Here is a 16961-nt window from a genome sequence, read left to right as displayed (position 1 = left end):
TCTCCCCTCTCCCCGCCAGGCAACACCGAGCCCTCCCCGTCCTCCGGTCGCGCTCCCCGAAGAAAATCACCCCATCGATGATTCCCGCGAACCCGTCGCCATAAAACCAGTATCATGGAGGTCGCCTCTCCCGGGGTGCCGAATGGCGTCCCTCCGCCAGAGGCGCTGGCCGTGGTGGATTCCGGCGCACTCATCCAATACCTGACCGAAGTCCTCCGGGTGACACTGGGGGCGCAAGAGTCCGACTTGGAAAGCGCTGGGAGCCTGCTATCGCCGGAACGGCACCACGAGACCGTGCAGCGATGCACGCGATTTGCAGCCGAATCCCAGGTGGCACTCTATGTGCAGAAGGATATTCTCCCTGCCGAAGAGACAAATGGCGAAATTGACGGCCAAGGTGAGTTGGGCCAAAAAAAGCTCGCGGGGAAATTTATCGCATACTGACTATCTGCCTGAAGAGCCGTTTGTACACTATATCTACACCCTCTCCTCTGAGATCTCGTCCGCCTCTACCACTGTTGCATCCATGGCCTTCATCAAGCGTCCCGCTCCCATCGACCAGTCCCTCCCGATCTCCTCGCAGATTCAGGTCATGAATCTCCCCGGTCTCGCCTCCCTCAGCAATGCCCAGGCCCAGCAGGGTACCTCCATGTCTCCATATCAGATTCTCCATCTGCTGGTCCATCATGGCCTCAGTCCCTACTTCGAAGCCTATACTCGCAACCAAGAATCGGCCGTGGGTACGAAACCGAGAACGGACACGGAGGCCAAGACCGGTATCCCGGGCACGAAGAAGAAGTTTGCTGAGCTGGAGCTGGGTCTCATGCACCTTCAGCAGAACGTGGAGATTCCGGCTCTGAATCTTCCGCTGCACGAGGTGGTGCAGAATACGTTGAAGGAGGCCGAGGTGAAGGGCCTGAAGCCGTCTGTTGAGATGATCGCCCCCGAGTTCTTGGATAACAGCGCGTTCACGAACAGCATCCAGAACTGCGTGAATGGTTGGATTAAGTCGATTCAGGCCATTACCAAGATGTCCCGGGACCCAGACAGCGAGTCGGCATCACCAGAAGTCAATTTCTGGCTGTCGATGGAGTCGGCTTTGGAAGGAGTCCAGGCTCAGTTGGAAACCGACGGCGTCAAGTTGACTATGGACATCCTCCGCCATGCGAAACGGTACCAACCGACACTCAGTTTCGCCGCGGATACCGGGCTGAAAGATGCCACGGAGCTAGTCCAGAAATACAATCAACTGATGCGTGACTTCCCGCTGGACGAGCTATTGTCTGCCACCTCGCTCCAGAAGGTCCAGGAGTCCTTGATGCTCATTTTCGACCATCTGAACCGGAAGCTCAAGATTTGTCCGTATCCCATTAAGCGGGCACTGTCGCTTGTCGAGGCGATCTCGGGCGATCTCGAGAAGAAGATTCACGAGCTGATCAACGGCCGCACGGTCCTGCATTTGGACTACCGCGAGTTCCGTTCCCTGATGAAGATGACACAGGCCATCTGGCGCACATGGGATGACAAGCTGAAGGAGTTCACCAATGTTGCGCGTGAAGCGACCCGGCGTCGAAATGAGAAGTTCATCCCGATTAAGATCAACGCCCGCCATGACAAGACCCGCGAGCGGCTAAAGTACATCGACACATTCCGCGTCAACCATGAACAGCTGCAGAAGACCATTACCAATGTGCTTGGCCCGAAGACTTCCTCGTCTGCAGCGGCTGGCGCTTTGATGGACTCCGATGAGGCTGTCATTGTCGAGGAGATCGGTGATGTCGACGCCGTGGAAGAGGTTTCTCAGGCATACGCTGCCCTCAAGAATGTTGACGTGCTGGATGTCTCACCAGAAGGGTCTCGTATCTGGGAACAAGAGGAGATCGCCTACAGTGAACGGACCTCGCGCGTCGAGAACTCCATCATCGCTCGTCTGCGAGATCGTCTCGCGACTGCCAAGAATGCGAACGAGATGTTCCGGGTGTTTTCCAAGTTCAACGCCCTTCTTGTCCGCCCGAAGATTCGAGGTGCGATTGGCGAGTACCAGACGCAACTGATCGATAATGTCAAGCGAGACATCAACAACCTTCATGAGCGCTTTAAGCAGCAGTATGGCCACTCAGAAGCTCATGCCATGGCCCAATTGCGTGACCTGCCCCCCGTCTCTGGTGCTATCACCTGGGCTCGTCAGATTGAGCGACAACTTGACGGCTACATGCGCAAGGTTGAAAACGTGCTTGGAGATGACTGGCACTTGCACTCCGAAGGCCAGAAACTGCAGGCCGAGGGCAGTCTTTTCCGCAAGAAGCTTGACACTCGACCAGTTTTCGAGTCGTGGCTATCCGACGTCCAAAGACGCCACATCACGATCTCCGGACGCCTCTTCAATATCGTTCGCAACCGCGCCGCCGGAAACACGCTGGAATTGACGGTGAACTTTGATGCTCAGATCATTGCCCTGTTCAAGGAGGTCCGCAACCTTATCTGGCTCAACTTCCAGGTTCCTCATGCCGTCAACAACACCTCCAAGGAAGCCAAGCGCGTCTATCCATATGCCATCAGCCTCATGGAGAGTGTGCGAACCTTGTTGCAGACATATCGCACGATCTCTTCCATGACAGACGTCGCCATCCTCCTTAACGGCTATTTGAATGACTCGCAAGCCATGGTCGTCAAAGGTATCCCGCTCCGATGGGAATCGTTTGTCCATTCCTACGAGCTGCACGTCAAGCAGTCGGCATTGGCCAACGGTTCTATCGATGCTACCATGCCTAACCGATCCGAGAGCAAGCATGTTCAGTTTGTTCGCGAGTTTGCTGGTTCGGCCTCCGTTCTCCAATCCAAGACCTCCGTCCTCTCGTCCATCAACGAAAGCATCCAAAAGTCTATCCACGAGCTCAAAACTTGCCCCTATGAGGCTGGAGCATTCAAGCAACGGCTGGATACCATTCAGGTCTCTGTGGATAAGCTCAACTTGGAGAACTACGTCAATCTTGGCTACTGGGTTTCGGAACTCAATGAGAAGATCGAGGCAATCCTTCGCGAGCGACTCCACCGTGCGATCCGCGAGTGGGTCAGGACCTACCAGGAGGCCCAGAACGAGCAGTCTACGCCTGTCCATCCCATGACCGGTGAACCCGAGACCACGATCTACAAGATCGAGTTCCCGGAACTCTTCCATGAGATCTCCATGAAAAATCAAGTTCTTCACCTTGACCCACCACTTCAATTCGCCCGTGCGAGCTGGTTTTCGCATTTCGATACATGGCTTGGCGTCATCTGCAACCTTGAAAAGATCAAATCCTCTCGATACCAGATCTCCATCGACGTACAAGCCACTCGCCAGTCGGAAGCCTGCTTTTCGAATCTCCCGCAGGGTTGCACCCAGGAATTGAACCAAGTCTACGGGGTTGTCGAATCCAGACTCAAGGAAGTTTCCGACTACGTCGACAAGTGGCTGCAGTTCCAGTCTCTTTGGGATTTGCAATCCGAGCAAGTATACGACATTCTGGGTGACGATCTGTCTCAGTGGCTCCAGCTGCTTCAGGAGATCAGAAAGAGTCGGGCCACCTTTGATACCTCCGAGGTCGGTCGGACATTCGGCAATATTCGCATCGACTACGAGCAAGTCCAGACTAAAGTCAATGCCAAATATGATCAATGGCAGCATGAGATCCTGCTCAAGTTCGGTGCCAAGCTTGGCAGCCGCATGAGGGAGGTTCACTCTGAGATCGCCGCAGCTCGTCGTGACTTGGAAGGTCAAACCCTGGAGGCTTCCTCGACGGCACACGCAGTGTCCTTTATTACCATTGTACAGCAATGCAAGCGGAAGACTCGTGTCTGGGAACCAGAGGTTGATCTCTTCCGCCAGGGTCAGACGACGCTCTCCCGCCAACGTTATCAGTTTCCCAGCGACTGGCTCCATGTCGAAAATGTTGATGGCGAATGGGCGGCGTTGAACGAACTGCTTACTCGCAAGAGCAAGATTGTCCACGATCAGACTGAAGGCCTGCGCGCGAAGATCGCGGCCGAAGACCGAGTTATCAGTGACAAGATCGCCGAAGTAATTGCCCAATGGAACGACGAAAAGCCAGTCTCTGGTACTATCCCCCCAGACGAGGCATCCCGAACCCTGAGCTCTTTCCAGTCTCGTCTTGAATCTCTGCAATCTGAGTTTGAGATGGTGTCCAAGGCGAAAGAGGCACTCGATCTCCCCGCAAGCAACGAGTCCTCTCTTCCTGCAATCCTTGAGGAGGTTCAGGACTTCATGTCTGTCTGGGCTGCCTTGTCGACTATCTGGAAGAGCTTGAACGATCTTCGAGAGGGCCTGTGGACCAGCGTGCAGCCCAGAAAGCTTCGCCAAGCCCTTGATGGTTTGATCAAGATGACCAAGGAGATGCCCAGCCGAATGAGACAATATGCGGCATTTGAACATATCCAAACTGTTCTGCGGCAACTACTGAAGGTTAACACCCTGATGTCTGATTTGAAGTCCGAGGCCATCAAGGAGAGACACTGGCAGAAGATCTACAAGTCTTTGAAGCCCGGCAAGCGCTTCTCTCTCGTTTCCCTTACTCTCGGCGATGTCTGGGACTTGAACCCTGCGACCAGCGAGAGTGTCCTTCGCAACATCATTGCCCAGGCTCAGGGCGAAATGGCCTTGGAAGAATTCTTGAAGTCCGTGCGCGAGACCTGGCAGAATTACTCCCTCGATCTGGTTAACTATCAGAGCAAATGTCGTCTCATTCGCGGTTTCGACGATCTGTTCGCCAAGTGCAGTGAGAACTTGAACTCCCTGCAAGCCATGAGACATTCTCCTTACTACAAAGAATTCGAGGAAGAAGCTACTTCTTGGGAGGATAAGCTGAACCGCGTCCATGTCCTCTTCGACGTCTGGATTGATGTCCAAAGACAATGGGTTTACCTCGAGGGTGTCTTCACCGGCAATGCTGACATCAGGCATCTTCTCCCTCTGGAATCCAGCCGCTTTCAGAACATCAACTCCGAGTTCTTCGCCGTGATGAAGAAGGTCTACAAGTCTCCCTTCGTGCTAGATGTTCTCGCCATCAACGGAGTGCAAAAATCCTTGGAGCGGTTGGCCGAGTTGCTGAACAAGATCCAAAAGGCTCTCGGTGAATACCTGGAGCGCGAGCGTGTCTCATTCCCTCGGTTCTACTTTGTTGGTGATGAAGACCTGCTAGAGATCATCGGTAACAGCAATGACATCTTCCGCGTTGCCAAGCATTTCAAGAAGATGTTTGCTGGCTTGTCTGGCCTTCTGATGGATGATGACAACAACATTGTTGGATTCACCTCCAAGGAGGGCGAGGAAGTCCGACTGAAGCGGGAAGTCAACTTGGTCAAGACACCTCGGATCAACGACTGGCTCTCCGCGCTCGAGAACAGCATGAAGTTGACTCTGGCGGAGTTGCTTGGAGAGGCAGTCGAGCAGTTTGACACGCTCTACAATGCCGCTGACGTCGACCGGACGGCTTTCAGCGACTTCCTTGCCAATTATCCCGCTCAGATTGTCGTTCTCGCCAGTCAAGTTGTATGGACCAATGCTGTGCAAAAGTCCCTTGAAGATGGCGGCTCAAATCTCTCCACACTTTATGATGCGGAGGTTCGTGTTCTGGAACTTCTTGCCGCCACTGTGCTTGGCGAACTGGATCCGATCACCCGCAAGAAGTGCGAGCACATGATCACCGAATTTGTGCACCAGCGCGACTGCATTTCGAAGCTCATTCAGTTCAATGCCTCCACGCCCACCCACTATATCTGGCTGCTTCAGATGCGCTATGTCTACCAGCCAGAGGGTGACTTCTTGCAGCGCCTCTACGTCCACATGGCTAATGCCAAGCTCAACTATGGATTCGAGTATCTGGGTGTGCCTGAGCGTCTTGTTCGCACACCACTCACGGACCGTTGTTTCCTCACTCTCACTCAGGCATTGTGCCAAAGACTCGGCGGTTCGCCATATGGTCCAGCTGGTACCGGAAAGACAGAGTCCGTTAAAGCGCTCGGTCTGCAACTGGGTCGCTTTACTCTCGTGTTCTGCTGCGATGACACGTTTGATTTCCAGGCCATGGGCCGCATCTTCCTTGGTATCTGCCAAGTTGGTGCTTGGGGCTGTTTCGACGAGTTCAACCGTCTGGAGGAAAGAATTCTGTCTGCCGTGTCTCAGCAGATCCAGAACATCCAGATTGGACTGAGAAAGAAGAGTGGTGACGATGAGAAGTCTCAGATCGAACTCGTCGGCCGACGACTTGCCGTCAATTCCAACACCGGTATTTTCATCACCATGAACCCTGGCTATGCTGGACGTTCCAACTTGCCCGACAACCTCAAGAAGCTGTTCCGCAGCGTTGCCATGTCCAAGCCCGATAAAGAGCTTATTACCGAGGTGATGCTCTTCTCCCAGGGTTTCAAGCAGGCGAAACCTCTGTCCAAACAGACCGTGCCGTTCTTCGACCACTGTGCCTCGCAACTCACCAAGCAGGCCCACTACGATTTTGGTCTACGTGCATTGAAGAGTGTTCTTGTTAGTTCCGGTGGTCTCAAGCGTGCTCGTCTCGCCAGTGCCGGTGGTGAACTGGGCCCCGACGAGGTGATCGAACCTCAGATCATCGTACAAAGTCTCCGAGAGACAATCGCTCCCAAGCTGGTCCAAGAGGATGTTGATCGCATGATGGAGATCCAAGTGGAGGATTTCCCTGGCGTAGAATACGTGCCTGCCAATTTCGAGAAATTGACCACAGCCATGCGGGAAATCGCTCATGAACAGCACTATGTTGATAGCGAGATGTGGATCGCCAAGGCGCTCCAGCTATACCAGATCCAAAGCATCCACCACGGTGTCATGATGGTTGGCAAGTCGGGCTCTGGTAAATCAGCTGCGTGGAAGATCCTTCTTCAGGCGATGCAACGCATTGAAGGCGTGGAGGGCGTCTCTCACATCATTGACTCCAAAGTCATGTCCAAGGAGGCCCTCTATGGTAATCTCGACAGCACGACCCGCGAGTGGACGGACGGTCTCTTCACCGGTATTCTCCGGAAGATTGTTGACAACCTTCGTGGAGAGGACAGCAAGCGGCACTGGATTGTGTTTGACGGTGACGTCGACCCTGAATGGGTTGAGAACTTGAACAGTGTTCTGGACGACAACAAGCTCTTGACTCTCCCCAACGGAGAACGTCTCAATTTGCCATCCAACGTTCGCATCATGTTTGAGGTCGAAAGTCTCAAGTATGCCACTCTCGCCACCGTCAGTCGTTGCGGTATGGTCTGGTTCAACGCCGACACTGTCACGCCTTCGATGATGATCACCAACTATGTTGAAGGCCTTAAGACCAAAACGTTCGAAGACCTTGATGAAGACAGCGCCCCTGCCGGAACAGCAGCGGCCAGAACTCAAGATGCTCAGGAGATGCTGTCGACCATTCTCAAGCAACTCCTTGAGACCGACGACCTCGTTCACAAGTCTCTTGAAGAGGCCAAGAAATACAATCATATCATGGAGTTCACCGACATCCGTGCGCTCAACACTCTGTTCAGTTTGTTGAACAAGGCCTGCCGCAACGTCCTCGAGTACAACGTGCAGCACGTCGACTTCCCTCTCGATCCTGAGCAGATCGAAGCCTACATCTCCAAAAAGCTTTTGCTCACTCTCATTTGGTCTTTCACTGGCGACTGCCCGCTTGGTGATCGCAAGGCATTCGGACAATTCGTCTCCGGCATGTCAACAACCGATCTCCCGCCGGACGGAGACTTCTCCCTCATTGACTTTGACGTTACGCTTCCGAAGGCTGAGTGGGCGAGCTGGCAGTCTCAGGTGCCAACTATCGATATCAACACGCACTCCGTCACTCAAACAGACGTGATCATTCCCACTGTTGACACCGTCAGACATGAGGATGTGCTTTACTCATGGCTGGCCGAGCACAAGCCTCTCTTGCTCTGTGGTCCTCCTGGATCCGGTAAAACAATGACGCTGTTTGCCGCGCTAAGAAAGTTGCCAAACATGGAGGTCGTCGGCCTCAACTTTTCCAGCGCCACCACCCCTGATTTGTTGATCAAGACCTTCGAGCAGTACTGCGAGTACAAGAAGACTCTAAATGGCGTTGTTATGTCTCCGAACCAGATTGGTCGATGGTTGGTCATCTTCTGCGACGAAATCAACCTTCCCGCGCCGGATCGTTATGGCACGCAACGGGCCATCTCTTTCCTGCGACAGCTTGTTGAACAGAACGGTTTCTGGCGCACCACTGACAAGACTTGGGTCACGCTGGACCGCATTCAGTTTGTTGGTGCTTGTAACCCTCCCACCGACGCCGGCCGTACCGCTATGGGAGAGCGGTTCCTGCGTCATGCCCCGTTGATCATGGTCGATTACCCTGGAGAGCTCTCCCTGAACCAGATCTACGGCACATTCAACTCTGCTGTTCTCAAGATTCTTCCATTGTTGCGTGGTTATTCCGAGGCTCTTACCAAGGCTATGGTTCAGTTCTATCTCGAATCCCAATCCAGATTCACGCCGAAGATCCAACCCCATTACGTGTACTCGCCTCGTGAGCTTACGCGCTGGGTCCGCGGTGTCTACGAGGCAATCAAGCCGCTCGAGAGCCTTTCAATTGAAGGGCTGGTTCGAATTTGGGCACACGAAGCCTTGCGTCTCTTCCAGGATCGACTGGTGGCTGAAGACGAGAGAGCCTGGACGGCTGATGCTGTTCGCCGCATCGCTCTCGAACATTTCCCCAGTATTGATGACGAAGCCGCCCTGAAGGGCCCGATCCTGTTCTCGAATTGGCTTTCCAAGAACTACGTGCCAGTGGAGCAAGAGCGCCTCCGCGAATTTGTCAAAGCGCGCCTCAAGACTTTCTGTGAGGAAGAGGTGGACGTTCCTTTGGTGCTCTTCAATGACGTCTTGGAGCATGCACTGCGCATTGATCGTGTTTTCCGTCAGCCTCAGGGCCATCTCATCCTCATTGGAGTCAGCGGAAGTGGAAAGACAACTTTGTCGCGCTTTGTCGCTTGGATGAATGGACTGAGGGTCTTCCAGATCAAGGTGCACGGGAAGTACTCGTCGGAAGATTTCGACGACGACTTGCGAAGCGTTCTCCGTCGGGCAGGCTGCAAGGGCGAGAAGATCTGTTTCATCATGGACGAATCCAATGTGCTCGACTCTGGTTTCTTGGAGCGCATGAACACCCTGCTCGCCAACGCTGAAGTACCCGGTCTCTTTGAAGGCGACGAATTCTCTTCTCTCATGACCGCCTGTAAAGAGGGTGCCCAGCGCCAGGGATTACTTCTTGATTCCCAGGAGGAGCTCTACAAGTGGTTCACTCAACAGATTGTCAAGAACCTGCACGTAGTCTTCACCATGAACCCACCGGAGGAAGGGCTGTCCTCCAAAGCAGCAACCAGTCCGGCCTTGTTCAACCGTTGCGTCCTTAACTGGATGGGCGATTGGTCTGACCAAGCCTTGTTTCAAGTCGGCTCCGAACTCACGCAGTCGGTCGACCTCGACAAAACCGGGTTTGTCGCGCCCGATAGTATCCCCGTGGCGTATCGCGAACTGTCTCTACCGGCCTCGCACAGGGACACCGTTGTCAACTCGATGGTCTTCATTCATCACTCGTTGCACCGGTTTAACCAGCGTCTGCAGAAGCAGCAGGGTCGGACAACATATCTCACGCCTCGGCACTACCTTGACTTTGTTGCACAGTATGTGAAGCTGTTCAATGAGAAGCGTGAGGATCTAGAGGAACAGCAACGACACTTGAACGTTGGTCTCGAGAAGCTTCGAGACACCGTCGATAAAGTCAGCGACTTGCGGGCTAGTCTTGCCCAGAAGAAGACACAGTTGGAGCAGAAGGATAAGGAGGCGAACGAGAAGTTGCAGCGCATGGTTGCTGACCAGCAAGAGGCGGAACAGCGGAAGCAGGTGTCGTTAGAGGTGCAGGCGGCACTGGAGAAGCAGGAGAAGGAAGTGGCAACGCGGAAAGAGGTTGTGTTGCACGATTTGGCAAGGGCCGAGCCCGCGGTTTTGGAGGCTCAGAAGAGTGTGAGCAACATTAAGCGACAGCAGCTCACCGAAGTCCGGTCCATGGGCAATCCTCCATCCGGCGTTCGACTTGCCCTGGAAGCTGTGTGTACGCTGCTTGGTCACAAGGTTGACAGCTGGAAGACAATCCAGGGTCTTGTGCGCCGGGATGATTTCATTGCCAGCATTGTGAACTACGACAACGAGCGCCAAATGACTCGCAGCCACAGGACCAAGATGCAGAGCGAATTCCTTTCCAAGGAGGACTTTACATACGAGCGTGTCAACCGCGCTAGCAAGGCCTGCGGTCCCCTGGTTCAATGGGTTGAGGCTCAGGTCAATTACTCCGAGATTCTGGACCGTGTTGGACCTCTGCGCGAAGAGGTAGATCAGCTGGAAGAACAAGCCCTGCAGACAAAAGCCGAGGCCCAAGCCATCGAGAACACCATTCAAGGCCTTGAGAGCAGCATTGCCACCTACAAGGCCGAGTACGCTGCTTTGATCAGTGAAACCCAGGCGATCAAGACGGAGATGTCTCGGGTCCAGTTCAAGGTCGACCGCAGTGTTCGTCTCCTCGACAGCCTAGCGTCTGAGCGTGAGCGATGGGAGGAGGGCAGCAAGTCGTTCGAAACCCAGATCAGCACTCTTGTCGGCGACGTTCTTATCGCGGCTGCCTTCCTGGCCTACGCGGGTCTGTACGATCAACAGTTCCGGAAGGCCATGATCGAGGACTGGGTGCAGCAACTTGGACAGTCAGGCATCAACTTCAAGCCACACAACCCCATCACAGAATACTTGTCCAATGCCGACGAACGCCTGACGTGGCAGGAGCACTCTCTTCCTGTGGACGATCTCTGCACGGAGAACGCCATTGTCCTGAAGCGGTTCAACCGATACCCCTTGATCGTCGACCCGTCTGGTCGTATCACCGAGTTCTTGCAGAAGGAGAGCAAGGATCGCAAGCTTACCGTCACGAGTTTCCTGGATGACTCCTTTGTCAAGCAACTGGAGAGTGCTTTGCGTTTCGGAAACCCCATTCTCATCCAAGATGCCGAGCACTTAGACCCGATTCTCAACCATGTTCTCAACAAGGAGTACCAGAAGACCGGTGGTCGCGTCCTGATCCAGCTTGGAAAGCAGGAGATCGATTTCTCACCGTCCTTCCGGCTTTTCTTATCCACGAGAGATCCTTCCGCGACTTTCCCGCCGGATGTCTGCAGTCGAACAACCTTTGTTAATTTCACGGTCACCCAAAGCAGTTTGCAGACCCAGTCGCTTAATGACGTGCTGAAGTTCGAGCGTCCCGATGTCGATGAGCGCCGCAACAACCTCGTCAAGATGCAAGGAGAGTTCAAAGTCCACCTTCGCCAGCTTGAGAAGCGGCTGTTGCAGGCTCTCAACGAGTCTCGTGGCAATATCCTCGACGACGATAATGTTATCGAAACACTCGAGACTCTCAAGAAAGAGGCTGCCGAAATCTCCAAGAAGATGGCCGAGACCGAGGGTGTCATGTCCGAGGTGGAGCATGTCACCAACCAGTACAGCATCATTGCCCGGGCTTGCAGTGCTGTCTTTGCCGTTCTGGAGCAGCTTCACCACATGAACCATTTTTACCAGTTCTCCCTGCAGTACTTTGTCGACATTTTCAACTCTGTGCTCTATCAGAACAAGCGTCTTGCTCAAGAGAAAGATCATACCACGCGTGTCCAGATCATCATCCGAGATCTGTTCATCACTACGTTCCAGCGAACATCCTTGGGTCTTGTCAACAAGGATCGCATCACCCTTGCCATGCTTCTAGCCCAAGCCACTCCGTTCCCCATGGACAGGACAATCCTCGACCGTGTTCTCGATCAGACAGTGGAAGACACAGACCTCTCGACTGCGACTGATTCACGCGAACAAGTGATGACCAAGTTGGAAAACACGTCGGTCTTCAAACAGCATCTCCCCAACATTACACAGGATCAATGGGATCGGTTTTTCAGCGAAGAGCTTGCTGAAAACGCCGTGCCGGCTGTTTGGGATGAGAGTACATCGCAGCTCGATCAGCTACTTCGATCCTTGCTCTTGGTCAAGCTTTGCCGCATGGACCGATTTGTGCCCACTGCCGAGCGGTTCGTCGAGGCGGTGTTCGGCCGTGAACTCTTCGAGGGCAGTACCGATTTGAAGGATGTGGTCGACCAAGTCACGGCAACCACGCCCATTTCCCTCTCCTCAAGCCCAGGTTTCGATGCCAGTTTCAAGGTTGACGCGCTGGTCGAACGCACGCACGCGACTTGCGCCAACATCGCCATGGGTTCCAACGAAGGTCTCGAGAGCGCCGACAAGGCCATCAGCAATGCGGCCGCGGCCGGGAACTGGGTGCTGGTGAAGAACGTTCATCTCGCTCCTCAATGGCTGCAGAGCCTCGAAAAGAGACTGGATACCCTCAAACCGCACAAGGAGTTCCGGCTCTTCCTCTCCATGGAGTCCAGCCCCAAGATCCCGGTCAACCTGATCCGAGCTTCTCGGGTGCTGATGTACGAACAGCCCGCGGGTGTTCGGGCCAACATGAAGGACTCCCTGTCCTCGCTGACTACCAGAGCCAGCAAGGCTCCTGTCGAGAAGGCTCGTGTCTATCTCTTGCTTTGCTTCTTCCATGCCGTGGTCCAAGAACGACTACGTTACGCGCCTAATCTCGGATGGAAGGGTTTCTGGGAGTTCAATGACAGTGACGTGAGTACACCCTCTATTACTGCATCTTCCAGAATCAACACTAACAATTCGTCTTTGCACAGTACGAATGCTCAGCCTATATTATTGACCACTGGGTCGACACCGTCGCACAGGGCCGCTCCAACATCGCGCCTTCCAATCTTCCATGGGAGATGATCCGCACCCTCATCGCGGAGATGTACGGCGGCAAGATCGACGATGCAGGTGACTTCCAACAACTCGAGAGTCTCGTGGGCAACTTCCTCACTCCCGCCGCCTTCGAAGACGAATACAAGCTTGTCTCAGGCGTCGAGAATGACGACCTCCTCGTGCTGCCCAGCGGCACAAGCGTCCGCGACTTCTCAGACTGGGTCAATAACTTGCCAGAGCGTGAACCGCCGACGTACCTCGGTCTTCCTGCTAATGCGGAGAAGCTGTTGCTGGTTGGGCATGGCCGGAAGATGATTTCGGATTTGTCGAGGGTTACTACTCTGCTTGATGAAGGGGAGCAGTTGATGGTGGATAACTGATTTTTATTTTGGTTCTTTCTTTTTTTGTGTTGTTTTTATGGCGTTGAGCAGACGGTTTTCCCTCTAGATTTGATTGATTGGGTCGCCTTGTCGGCGACCAGACTTGATATACCCTTCCCTTCCCTCATCGACCGCGTGGTGGGATTGTTCCATTTGTGAATTTATCATCCGCATGTGCCTTTACCTATTGATATGCTTGTCTTTCTTTGTACACTTATATCTTTGTTGTCTGGACAATCACTTTCTTTTTATACTTCCGCTGTTATGTTAGACATTGTAACTGTCCCTTCAGACTGAATAGTAGACTTAGGATTCTATATCTGTAATCTAAAATGCTAGAATTGGGTTCGAGGAGACTGCAACTACATGACCCTCTACTAAAAAGAATGCAGAGATGACTATAGTCAATAGCATTAAGTATCCAGTATACAGTGTGGAAATTATCAGGTCTACATGGGCGTCACCGCGATAGACACGAGCGAACGCCCATGGCCCGGAACGAGTGTAAGTTTAAATAAAAATCATTCAGAAACGCCAACAGTATGGCCCGTCATCGAGGCAAAGGGGGCATGGGTGCGTGCTATGTACGTGCCCAAGAGAGAGCAGATTTTCACGAGATGAATGTCGCCTCACCGAACATCTTTCCTTCCTCGACGATTTCGGTGCCGCCCACGTTCAGCTTCAGGGACAGCTTCTCTTGTGGCGAGTACTGTGCATTTATTAGAAAGGACAATTTCCTAAGAAGTAGGATGAGAATGACAAACCTGGTAAATGTACGGTCTGGTACCAGCAACGCTTCCGGCGATGGACTTGATGAAGCCTGGCACTTGAGCCATGACATCGATGCGGTCGAGTCGGGGCCCGAGAGATCCTTCAACCTCGGCAGTGACCTCCTTGCCGTCGGAGGTCATTCCCTTCCAGGTATACCGGGCAGACTTCGGCTCCGGCCAGTCGTTCTCAGAGTCCTGCGCGGATTCGGTGTGGGTGACTGTATTGGTGGCACCGGCGTAGATGATCTCGCCGTCTTTCAAAATGCCACCAACATTGACCTTGGTCGAGCCGTAGGATGGAGGAGTGGTGTACTCCATCATGATGGCGGTGTAGTTCGGAGTCTGGAAGTTGATAAAGTTCCACCGTGCCGCTGCGTCCTTGTCAGTTTGCTATCCACAGTATCATGCGAAAAGCTTCTTACCTGCGTGGTGCGGCTTCATGCCCTGCAGAGCGTGGATGAAGACACCGCGACCGGCCATGTCATAGGCATGGTCTGGGGTAGTGATGGTACCCTCGACGGTACACCGAGGCCAGAAGGAGTGGCTCATCGAGCCCCAGGGGTTCTTTGGGTCGGTGCCGAAGTACGACGTGCCGTTCTTGCCGACGACAAACCCGGGAGTTGTCCGCTTGAACGTCAGGTCCACCAAGCATTTTGAGCTGACGGTTGACTTCAGGACGTAGGCGTCAGCCTCCTCGTTAAGGGTCAACGACAGGTTATCCGCGCCAAACGAGTACATGCCCTCATCGAACATGAAATTGGACAGGGGGTCTGAGTGCCAGATGTGCTCGCCGCCGTTCAGGTTAAAAATCTTGGCGTTGAACTGGGCGGTGGTATGGATTCCTCTATCAATAGGGAGGAGAGTCAGGTCTGTGAGAGGAAGCGAACGGAAATGTAGGAATGCTCACACGATGTTGCTGTAGATGATCTGGACAAAGACCAGGGTGCCATTGTCGGCCATGGCGTAGAAGGTCTGGGTCTCGACATTGGTGTACTGGTATGCGCGCCACCGCAAGTCATCCCTGGTCAACTCTGTGTACGGCGTCGTCTCGGCCTGCTTTGTGACTGGCTGAATCGCGTCAGGGCCATAGATAGGCTCCTGGGTGCCCGCCACCGCTGAGAGGCTGTGTGGAGGGGTGGTCAGCTATCCCACCACCATTATATCCGAGGGGAGGGGAAGAAAAATACATACGTCGATTTAAGCCAATTCATGATGATCGAGGAATGGATGATTTGGACAGAAAACTTTTTCCAGAAGAGAAAAAAAGAAAAAGGGAGACGGAAGGAAAGGGAGATCGACGCGGGGCCCGGAAGCGCCAGTCCAAGTCCGGATGAAGAGAGCTCCGAGAGAGCTGGGTGCCCGATGCGTATGGTACAGATGCAGCGATGAGAGGATAGCCCCGAGTAGGAACAACAGAGCAAATGGAGGAAGCGAGGAGTAGTCTGTTCCTAGTGATCCCTGAACAATGATGATGATGAAGAAGATGAAGTGAAGAGAAGTTGTTCGGGCCATGACGTGCCGGCGATTCGCTTGGTTGGTTCCGGCCAATCACGGGACTTGAGGAAAATCTGGCAGTATTATCGTTGCTTGCTCTCGATCTCCTTCTTTCACCTCCCCCATCCCAATTCCTCCCACATCATGGCAAAGAGCGCGCTGGCCAAGGACCAGTTTGTCAAACTGATTGTTGGCGCTGGCCAGGCCAGCCCTAGTCCCCCGGTCGGCCCGGCCCTAGGCAGCAAAGGTGTGAAGAGCATGGACTTTTGCAAGGTCGGTCTTCGATCTATCCTATATCGAGCCTATATCTACCCCCGATCCCTGTTGCTGACAGCGCCAAACAGGAATTCAATGCCCGCACCGCCCACATTAACCCTGGGGTGCCCATCCCTGCGCGCGTCACCGTCCGCCCCGACCGCTCCTTCACCTTCGACCTGCGCACGCCCACCGCGACCTACCTCCTCCTCAATGCCGCCAATGTCGAGCCACGCAAGGGCCGGCTGCGTGGGGCGATGAACCCAGGCCACGATGTATGTGGCAAGATTTCGCTGAAACATGTGTACGAGATCGCGCAGATCAAGCAGTCGGAGACACGGTTGTCGGGGCTGAGCCTGCAGGGCCTGTGCAAGAGCGTGATGGCGCAGGCCCAGTCGATTGGCATCCAGGTGGTGCCATGATCTTTGTTTTCCTCTTCTTCATGTACTTTACCAGATACCAGAGCTTCGAATCAACCATACATAATACCAGGGCTATACCCGACTAACCCCATGCGGCAACATTCCAGATCACGACGCTCGGCACGGGCGGAAAGTACATAAGCTGGGCATAATATTCGACATCATAGGCCACTCCAGTGCCGCGACATTCCGATCATCTTCTTGCATCCGACACTAATATTAGACGCTCGGGATACTACACGACTAAGCAGTAATAATATTAATAATAATACATGTGCAAGATTCGGTCATAAGATAATACCTACCCCCACCCTTGGTGCCTCAGGCCTAGACCCCCAACTCTCCCCTCCATCGTTTCTGGTTCTCTTCTCTCTCTCTCTCTCTTCCTCTCCCTCTTCTCCTTCGTCTCTTCTTCGGTCGTTGACCTTCCTCTGCTCAAATCTCGGCCATTTTCGGTTCGTGTTCGTGTTCTTCGTATCGCCGCCGCACGGGCTCGCTCTTATCGTACGGATTCGGCCAAACGTTCTGGAAAGGATTTACCTCGCCTCCCACGTAATCGACCCGGCCCGGCTTGTCACCACCATCCACCTCGATCTGTCTCGCAACCATTGCACGATCTACCCATCGTGAAGCCCGTTGATCTTGAGAGGCATGTGTCCCACCACGCTGTGTCTTGGTGTCGACCTGTATGACGTCTGAACGGCCCGGTTCGACCGACCCCTCCATCGCCATGGATTCAGGTATGTCCGACTAG

General features: G+C 53.8%; 4 protein-coding genes across 4 annotated transcripts; 2 read left to right on the top strand and 2 right to left on the bottom strand.

Annotated features, from left to right (window-relative positions):
- Positions 1-114: 114 nt before the first annotated feature.
- Positions 115-13266, top strand: N7510_004394 (uncharacterized protein; the record flags this gene model as incomplete). The annotated part of the gene is made up of 3 exons (XM_056976320.1): positions 115-397; positions 459-12757; positions 12820-13266. 3 exons carry the CDS (start codon positions 115-117, stop codon positions 13264-13266), a joined length of 13029 nt encoding a protein of 4342 aa, XP_056836276.1.
- A 610-nt stretch (positions 13267-13876) lies between these two features.
- N7510_004393 (survival factor 1 family protein) lies at positions 13877-15247 on the bottom strand (the record flags this gene model as incomplete). The annotated part of the gene is made up of 5 exons (XM_056976319.1): positions 13877-13975; positions 14031-14407; positions 14459-14880; positions 14944-15159; positions 15228-15247. 5 exons carry the CDS (start codon positions 15245-15247, stop codon positions 13877-13879), a joined length of 1134 nt encoding a protein of 377 aa, XP_056836275.1.
- A 427-nt stretch (positions 15248-15674) lies between these two features.
- N7510_004392 (mitochondrial 54S ribosomal protein uL11m) lies at positions 15675-16207 on the top strand (the record flags this gene model as incomplete). Its single annotated transcript, XM_056976318.1, has 2 exons — positions 15675-15803; positions 15875-16207. 2 exons carry the CDS (start codon positions 15675-15677, stop codon positions 16205-16207), a joined length of 462 nt encoding a protein of 153 aa, XP_056836274.1.
- Positions 16208-16642: 435 nt separating this feature from the next.
- N7510_004391 (uncharacterized protein) lies at positions 16643-16939 on the bottom strand (the record flags this gene model as incomplete). The annotated part of the gene is made up of 1 exon (XM_056976317.1): positions 16643-16939. One exon carries the CDS (start codon positions 16937-16939, stop codon positions 16643-16645), a length of 297 nt encoding a protein of 98 aa, XP_056836273.1.
- Positions 16940-16961: the final 22 nt, after the last annotated feature.

This window comes from Penicillium lagena, assembly GCF_028827675.1.
Source record: "Penicillium lagena strain IBT 129212 chromosome Unknown utg000002l_segment0_segment0, whole genome shotgun sequence".
Classification (NCBI taxonomy): Eukaryota; Fungi; Ascomycota; class Eurotiomycetes; order Eurotiales; family Aspergillaceae; genus Penicillium; species Penicillium lagena.
Note: the sequence above shows the minus strand (reverse complement) of the source record. Positions and strands in the feature narration are given on the sequence as shown.